This window comes from Limulus polyphemus, unplaced genomic scaffold (genome assembly GCF_000517525.1).
Source record: "Limulus polyphemus unplaced genomic scaffold, Limulus_polyphemus-2.1.2 Scaffold4823, whole genome shotgun sequence".
NCBI lineage: Eukaryota > Metazoa > Arthropoda > Merostomata > Xiphosura > Limulidae > Limulus > Limulus polyphemus.
In genome coordinates this window covers 67,683-77,790 of record NW_013670433.1, presented here as the reverse complement: position 1 = coordinate 77,790, position 10,108 = coordinate 67,683, and the positions used below count along the sequence as shown (strand labels likewise).

The 10,108-nt window shown below is 27.8% G+C and overlaps 1 protein-coding gene across 1 annotated transcript in view; it reads right to left on the bottom strand.

Moving 5' to 3' along the window:
• Nucleotides 1-1,761: 1,761 nt before the first annotated feature.
• Nucleotides 1,762-10,108, bottom strand: part of LOC106471734 — a 23,456-nt gene continuing 15,109 nt past the window's right edge. Inside the window, exons 4-7 of the mRNA XM_013932356.2 lie at nt 4,966-5,010; nt 4,600-4,641; nt 3,787-3,930; nt 1,762-2,003 (exon numbers count right to left, since the gene is read on the bottom strand). Coding sequence (XP_013787810.1) covers nt 1,876-2,003; nt 3,787-3,930; nt 4,600-4,641; nt 4,966-5,005 — 354 coding nt within the window. The 5' untranslated portion in view covers nt 5,006-5,010 and the 3' untranslated portion in view covers nt 1,762-1,875. The remainder of the gene's footprint in view (nt 2,004-3,786; nt 3,931-4,599; nt 4,642-4,965; nt 5,011-10,108) is intronic.

Here is a 10,108-nt window from a genome sequence, read left to right as displayed (position 1 = left end):
ACATTGCCACCTTGGAAAAAGCCACCGTGGAAGAGAAACTGTACTCACTTTAGAGAAGGGAAACGGTGAAGTCTCTTGATGAAGTTACTACCACTGTAGTGTGATAGTTATCGACGATAGGACATTTCCTGATGAAGCAGATGAACCCCACGTGAAGCAGAAGCCAACGAGACGGAGACCAGTACAGAAGAATATACGCCCCATAAATTTAAGAGACAGATAGTCTTTTAAAATAAAGATCGTTTTGATAATTTTGTCCAGTCTTTTTCTTAGTCACATGTAGAGGAACTACAGAACACTCCCCTTATTTCTTGTACAAATTTGTTGTTATTGCAGAACACAATGGATTGATTTGAAGAAGTAATTCTCAAGATATTGTTGGTATGTGTTAATTCACACAGGTGGTGTAACATATTATGTACTTGATATTAATTTCCATATATACACTTGAAACTTTAATGTTTAAAAAGTAAAGTGAATTAAAGAAATATTAGTAATAATATCATTCATACTGATTATATATGTATGAATTTTCAGAATTTTATTTGATGGAAGATAAGGTTATGATGAATTGAAGCTGAGACTTGATGATGTATTGATTGAATACTTTTTTGCCCAAGGACAAATTTTATAGGGAGAAAAAGAGAAAAGAATGGAAAGTTAAAGTTAATAACATGAACGTACCAAACAGAATATTAGTTTGTGCTGTTGAAGTGGTGTGTACATGTTAATAATAATATAAAGTACTCTTGGATCATGTTGTGAATTATGATGATTGATCTTAAGGTTAAATTTAATTGTGGCCTGAGGACAGGCTTGAGAGAGAATAGGAAGGAAAAGTGTGATATGAGGGCATATCATATAGTTCCTACCTACTGAAAATATTAATTTTTTTTATTTGTTATTAAGCACAAAGCTACACACTAGGTTTTCTGTGATGTGCCCACTATGAGCGTAGAAACCTGATTTTTAATGTTATAAGCTCTCAGATTTACCATGGAACCACTGGAGGCAATAATAATTTTGATTATTTTATATTAGGAAATGAGTTTGATAAATTCATTAATACCTAAAGATAATTATTTCTCATGGTATGTAATAATCAGTAAAAAGTGTTTAGTCACTGAATATGTAAAAAGTGTCTTAATGATTTGCGTAATTCTTTTGTAGTTCAAAAATATTCATAATATTCAATGCTATTTACATTGATAAAAAGATTATTCTTCTGGTAGTTCTGTATAAGGAATAATTCAAGATCAGTAGCTTAGTGATTATAATTATTGTGCAAGTGTGTACCAAACCCAATTATGCATTTATTGTGAGTAGTTCCATATCTTTTTGAATTCAATAAACACCAACTTGTAATTCCTTTAAAATAATTTTAAGATTTATAGAGTTATTCAAATGTATATCAATATTTTAATGTTCATACATTTGAATAAATCTATACATTTAAATGTGTTTTATTACATCAAAGTCTACATGAAGATTTGTCTTTAAATATCTTATTTGTGGTCACTTATTTTCCAACTTTAATTTTTGTATTGTTTCATAATTTTAGTGTTAATGTAGGACTTTTATTTTATAAGTTACCCAAAATGTTTTAGAAAAAAACTGATTTATGTTCTTATTATGATATTATGTATACCTTTCAATATCTATTTTTGGGATGATTTTCAGTTTAGCTGTTTCATGTCATTTACATATCTTTTGTAACCTTAAAGATTCAAGCATAAGCAAGTAAAAATCAAACAATAATGATAATAATCATCATAAGACCAACTTCTTTATTTTGTTTTACTTGATACAAATTCTAGTCAAGATGATTAAGATTATTATATTGACTTATAAACACATTGAAAATACAAAATATTGTTACAAACAGTTTGGAAGAGTAAGTGTTCCATATGGAAGTGATATAATGGTTACTCCATCTGTTAGCTGAACTGGAAGTTTAGAGGCAGCTTTCTCTTTGCTGAAGAACATCAAAGCATAGCCCACAGCTGAAAATGGAAAAATATTTAATCTCACCTTACCAAAACTTCAACAGTGTATTTTGTTAGATTTAGTTAGAATCAGTACTTTCTTATTATGATTCATCATGTATTACAATTCTTTGTTTAGCTATAAAGACTTTGAAGTCAGAGACTTAAAAAAATATAAACTATATAATTTATGTAGCTGTATTATATTTAGTTACAAATAGTTTCTTGAAAAAATTATACATGTCCAACTCATGTGATTAGCCTTATATAAACATTTAAGACTTGACTGATGTTGTCACAGAACTACAACAAGCTACATTATACCACATTACTAGCTATATGAGCATTAGTTTTAAGCAGTAAAACAAAATACATATCAGTTGTAATCTAAACAGTCAAAACAGCTAACAGTAAAACACAGTGCTAACAAATACATCTATGTTTTACCTAAAATTCATGAGCAAGAATATACATTTTCTGTATTACACTTAACTGCAGAGATTAACCAGCTGTCCTTTAGCTAGTTTTCTTGAAGATATAATATAACCATTAATAATTAACAAGTAAAAACATTCTCTTATGTTAAGAACTAAGTGCACTTTATAAAGATTATAAAATACCACAATAAAGTCACAAAACATAATGATCAACTTCATGAAGAACTCTCAAGGAAAGCACCCAAATGCAATTTCCACAGCATAATATAACTCACAACCTTCTGTATCAGCACCAACTACTTATAACATGATCAGGGATTGAAATAACTGAGAAAGGTAACAAACTACTATTCCTAAATATGATAGTTGCCAGAAACATGTAACTCATGTACTACAATATTATACAGAAAATCCACAGACATTGTTAAATATTTTGAATATACATCAAACCATCCCAAAAGTGTAAAGACTGGTGTCATAGAATGTTTAATTTCCAGAATGAACAAGATTTATAATACTCAAAATCTTAAAAAGAAAAACACCTCAAAACAAACCTATATGGCAACTTAATACTCAGAGCACTTTACAAAGAAAAGGATAAAGAAGATAAACAGCAAGAATAAGTAGGAACAAATTTACAAACACATAGCCATATCGCCTAAGTAAAAAGTTTCAATATACAGAGGCTATGTAAGCAGCAGGAGGTCACATTTAACAGTATTCAGAAGGCACAACATGACATGATCACAGTTTGCTTAAAAGCTCAATGGAGAGCAAAAATACTATTCACAGCCTACATTAGACAAACAAAATACCAATAAACGTTAGCTTTCAGAAGCATAACAGTGAGACAAGACTCGGCAATATTAATCTAAATGCAATAGCCTGTCACACAAAGGAAGAAAAACATACAATAGATTGGAATAAAACTAAAATAACTAGATATGAGCAACACACAAGATAAAAAAAGCATTTGACATCCACCTTAGCCACCTTACTGATAATATACTGAGTTGACCAAGCATAGGAGTCGGCAAAACCTTGATACTTCTTATATGCTACAAAAATGTTTATTCAACCTGAACCACAAAAATAATACTTCTCAGGACATCCCTGAAGAAGCTAAAATGTTAGATAAAAATAGTTAGTAATTAGTATCTATTTTAAAAGAAATTAATAATTAGAACTTAGGTGATTGTATAGGCCACTAACCATGGAAATGATCATTGAAAACATTTTTTTAAAGAAATCATTTTAATTCCATTACTTAATATGGTAAATTGCAACTTAAATAGAAGCTAAAGTAACTTGTCTGTTAAAACTTCAGAAATGACATGAAGTTTTTTTTTTCAAAGTACACTTACGATAATCAATGAAAGAACAGTGACAGTCATCTTTCATGTAAAAATCCAGTGTAATGTTGTTATAAAGAATTTTGGTATCTTTAGTGATATTATCTTCTACATCCAGTCTTCCAGATATGCATCTAATATTTTCATTCAGTCCTGCTGTAGACATAAAAACCAAATTTATATTATTGCAAAAACAATTTATGAGATAAAATTTAAACTCAGTTATAAAGAGTAGTGATAGGTGATTATCTTTCAAATGTTACCCTAACAAATAATTAATACTTTAACAAGTCAGTAAAATAATATTACAATTATAAAAAAGAAATATGGATTTACAGTTCTAAGGAAATCCCACTGGTTTTTGTGAAACATTATAAACTTGAAATGGAATTTTTTATAATAACTGCTTGATGTCTAAAATGTCTGAGCTGTCTAAAACAATATTTAACTTATATATTACACAATTCAAAAATACATTTTTAAAAACAATAATTACAGGTTTACTATTAAAAAAGAATCTGTAGTAATATTATCTTATAGGTTTTAAAAGCCAGACAATTTGAATCACAAATATCACAACATACTTTCCAAAAACTAAACAAAGTTTTTACTTGTATTAATTCTTCCATTTTAAAAGTAACCATGTTTTTACTTATTATCACAATCTGAAAACATTGACATATATATATTAGTTAATGACACATTAAGTTTGATCAACATAAATCATGCTAAAACAATAACAAAATAAATATTTTTTTCTTTTCTTGAAACAATGTGATAACATGACTAGTCATCAAATATAACAATAACAAAGATATAACATACCTTCACTGATGATTGTGCTTTTCCATGAGAATACTGTTTGTGCTATGAAATAAAAACAATAGAATTATATTCTTTTAACCATATACACTATTCTAGACATGAATATTTACAAAAATATTTTGTAAGTATTAATGAGTCAGTATACAAAGTAATCTTAATACATATATTTTTCATAACTAATCAACATAAAAAAATATTTCCAATAATTAAATCAAAATCTTAGTTAATAAAATAACAGTACCGAGATTCCATTCAAACAAGTACACATAAAATTATTTTCAAACTAACACTGCTAAAACCAAAGTTCATAATTTAAAATATCAATATATTGTTATAAAAAATATTTTAACTATAGTTTGTACCAACCATCAACTTTCATCTTCAGGTTGTAGTCCTTAGCACCCATAGACTCTAAAAATGAGAAAAATTTAAGGCCATTGCTAGATAAAATTTAAAACAAATAAATTATTTTATTAAAGTACAAATTCAAGTTACTTTGAGATAACTTAAAGAGATGTTTTGTGAAAGGAAATGAAAAACAACCAAGTGACAGTATAGAATTAACTAAGACACCCACTGGAATATATAAAAAACAAACTTAAAAATATTATGATGAGTTTTTGCATTTCTTCACATTTCTAAATAATTGCTATACTAATTACCTTTCACTCTTTTCTTCTTTCTCTCTCATATAATATAGTAATATTAATGGTAGTGAAGTAAAAATAAAATTTATGTAGTATGGTAATATGTATCTATACATATATATGCAGTTGAGATTATTTTATTAAATTACATGGACTATTTCATATGCTACAAAAAATGATTCAACAGTATAAAATTCATTCACCACATAACTCACACTTCAGAGATTTTTCTACCTATACAGTCCACTGACTCAAGATATATTATAACATATGTACCATTATTTTATTATATCATGAAAATCAATCTGATTTGCCACAATTGAAAGTCATATATAATATTATAGTAGATTTGCATATATATATATATACATATATACACACACAAATAATTATGTTGAATTTTGTTGAGAAGGAACACATACAAACAATCACATAACTAATATCCAACAAAAAGTCATAGGGTGGTAATTATGTAATGTACCATAGTTTTATGAGGTGTCCGCAGAAGTAAGACCCAAATTGTGTTAGGGGTACACCATCTATCTGGTTTAAACTAAATTTCACTGGCTTCGCATGCTTAAAAATGAGAAAAGGAGCAGATGTGGAAGCCCACAACGTCCTACATCTTTACTAACTTTCACTGTCTGCAACTATAAGTAGGAAGGTAGTTACTAACAAAAATAATAATAATAAAATAGTAAGAAAGATAATAATTAGAGTATTATACATTGATTGGAGATACAGCAAATCTGTTCTTGAAATTGGCATTCCAGCCCCCAGTATGATGTTTGGACATAAATACCAAAATGTTAAGGTACCACTATACTAACCAACCTTTTTGCTATTAGTATAGCTCCCATCCTCCATCCTTCAATGCTACCTTCTGTGGTTCTAGAGAGAATCCACACAGTAGCAAGTCTTATATAGGGAAGGTAATAAAACTACATTAGTCTACCTATATAAGATTTTAAAATGTCCAAATATGCAATTCTAATTACTTTCCTTCCCACTCATAAATCTTATAAATTACTTGTTATTGTATATATTATAACTTTATTTATATTATTATTTTCTAATTTATGTAAATACTCTTTATATTTATTATAAAATCATTTAAAATATTTGATTACAATTTTTTCATCAAAGCTTTTCAAAATCAACTGTTTTACTAATATATTTGTACTAGATATTAGAAATTATATATTGCTACAAATTTTACAATATGTAAAAAGTCGTGAATGTTGAAACATTACTAGTTAGTGAGGGAAGTCCATATACTTGAAATATGAAATCATTTCTTTTTCATAAATATTACCATAATTATCAATTATATTAATATCTAAATCTAAATAATGTATGTCAGTATTTAATAATACGTGTCAACTATATTCATCCTATCTAGCTGCTCTTAATTTTTTTCTTCTGGCTACAAATGTTATAAAATGTGATAGTATGCAATGTCTCATATGTCCTTCTCTTAATTCTTTTCATCTAATTATATATAGAATTACTCATTTTGTAAAATTAAAAAAAATTTAAATTGTTTACTAACAAGTGGTATATGCAATATACAAAATGTAGGACAAATTTCTAATCCTTCAAACACTTGCATGGATCTGCACAGATCTTAAAGTAAAAATAATGTGGTAAGTTCGATTTAATTAAACTCTTCAGAATTTATTCCTTTGCTTCAATAGTGATTACAATTTTAGAAATTTTTAACACGAAACAAACAGATTACAAAAACAGCATTTTTATGTTCTTAAATAACAAACTTTTTATTCTTATAGGATTATAAAGATTATAATGGTACTACTTCTATAAATTTAAGTAATTATGTATTGGTAATTTTTGTTGATTATATAGTATTAATAAAAATGTACAGAAAAAAAAAATCAGAGGAAAATTTAACTAAACAATTCAAAGTTAAAGGTATTACTGAAAATTTGAATGACATCTAATTTTCAAAATAATCACACTAAACATTTATTTTCTGATATTATAAAATTTGGTCTTACGGTAAATAATATAAATGATACACTCAAAAAAATACCAATACGAAAATCATCATACATAGTAATTAATTTTAAACACAAAATTGTTAATGATTTGCAAGTTCCTAAACTTTTGCACAAGATTCTCTAATACAAAATATTTTCCTTTAAAAATACTTAAAATTTGTTATCAGTTTTAAATATGAAATTCTAATAGAACCACTTAAATATAAAACTATAAATATTATTTTATATTATTTAGATATAAATAATGTATACAATTTATCATGTAATTGTTATTCAAGCTCTTTGGCAGATTCTTGTTTGTTTTTTGAATTTTGCGCAAAGCTACACAAGGGCTGTCTGCGCAAGTGTAAGACTAGAGGGAAGGCAACTATTCATCACACCCACTGCCAACTCTTGGGCTACTATTTTACCAATGAATAGTGGGATTGACTATCAGATTATAATGCCCCCATGGTTGAAAGGGCAAGCATGTTTGGTGGGATGGGAAATCGAACCCGTGACCCAGAGATTGTGAGTCGAGCTCCCTAACCACCTGGCCATGCTGGGCCACAGATTCTTGTCATAAACATATTGTTACGTCTCCGTTTGTTAATTGATTTTCCGTAACTTCGTTCCGACGAAACTTAAGCGACACAAGTTCTTTCTTAATAAAAACTGGTTTATTCTTTCCGAATATAACTTTACCGATACACTCAACTTCAACAATCGCGCTAAAACAAACGCTATTCAAACGAACGTCAATAATACTTCTGACTGCAGATCAATTACACACTGTCTACACACACATTATATTACCGCGTCACATTGTCCCCTCTTATATATACCCGCCTACCCTATATCTAGTAAGAACTAGAACATTCGCCAAAGTACAGGATAATTCTAGAAAGTAGAGAGCGTGAGAATCACATGATCTCGATGACGCAACAATATTATTACTGGAAATTTGGATATGATAAAGGATAATTTTTTATGGAAAATCACGAAAAAAGTGCTTAATACAAAATAGCTAAAAAAATGTAGAAAATAGACATTCTAAATTCTATAAACAAAAAATTTGATGATTATATTCTAAAACTTAATTATTCTCCAAATTTGTTTTTAGAATGGAGATATTGTGTGATTAATAGAGTTAAAGATAGATTAACTTTTATTAATTTAAATATATATCCAATAGATCTAACATTTTTTTCAATTTAAAACTAAAATTTGTAAAATACAGGAGAAATATATTATTGTGCCTTTTAATAAAGCCAACTGTAATTTTGGCTTTATCTACGAATGCTTTTATGCACAAATTGTAATCAATGATATAAATACTACACAAACTTTTAAGATACAAATATGCTTAAAGAGGATATTATTAACAATTTGTTGAAAGCTGTAAAAAAATTTGATATTAAATCAGATCCATATTCAGAATTATCATATCTATATGCAATACCTAAATTACATAAACCTCCCATTAAATTTCGTTTTATTTCTACTTTGGTAAAAACTATACTAAAACAACTTGCAATTTTATTAAGTAAATTACTGAATAAGTTATTTCTTAAAATACAACAAAATATAAATAAAAAACAATAAGCAGATACAATCCAAACATAGAATTTCACTACATTATTTACAACTATACCACTTAATGATTTGGTATTGGTGATATATTCTTTAATAGACAAACTTATTGATCTACCTATAAATGTAGAAAATCAAACTTTTACTGTTAATAATATTAAAAAAATTATTCGGTTTTTGCTCATATAATATTTATATTCATTTTGGTAAGCATATTTATAAACAAGTAATGGGTATACTGATGAGGTCTAATTATTCAAGTTATGCTGCTAATTTATATCTTTATTATTATGAAAATAAATTTATAAATAATTATACAAATCCAGAATTATTTTCCTTAACATGTAGATATGTTTATGATTTAATTGGTATTAACAATCCAGTAATAAGTTTGTTTGTTAGTTTTAAAGCAAAGCCACATTGGGCTATTTATTGTGTCCACCACAAGGAATTGAATCCCAAATTTTAGGTATGTAAGTCATAAATCTGTAGACTTACAGCTGTCCTACTAGGAGACTTAGTAATAAGAAATTATATTGGTAACATTTATCTTGCAGTTATACAAATTGAGAATATATCAAATACTGAAGCACATTATTTAGATTTAAACATTAAGATGATAATTATAGTAATACTAATATTTAGATTTAAACATTAAGATGATAATTATAGTAATACTAATATTTAGATTTAACTATTAAGATAATAGTTATAGTAATATTTAGATATAAATATTAGAATAATAATTATATTAATATTTATGATTATGACAAAAAATGATTTCACATTTCAAATAAATTGTTTGTTTGTTGGGCTATCTGTGCTCTGCCCACCACGGGTATCAAAACCCGAATTCTAGCATTGTAAGTCTGCAGACATACCACTGTGCCACTGGGGGACCAAATAAATTGACTTCTCTCACTACATAGTAACCAACAAATGTCATACTGAGTATTATACTTTCGCAACTCCTTAGATATTGTTACGACAGTGGAAGTCACGTGACGCTGATGAGTTTCTCAAACGATTGGGGAAGTCCGAGTGTGCCAGAGAAAGCCAGTGGATTGAATGAAGAGAGAGCAGTAGTTACTTTGAGTTCCGTGTAATTTATGATTCTGTTGGTTTTGAGCTAGTGAGCTGTAAAGTGTGTATTTTGCACTAGTCTGGAGTGAAGTTATCGAGATTGTGAGTCGATGTGATTTATAGCGTGTATTATAAAAGTTGTTAAGTTTAAAGTGACAAGAGACGTATTGATTGTGGAACTACTGT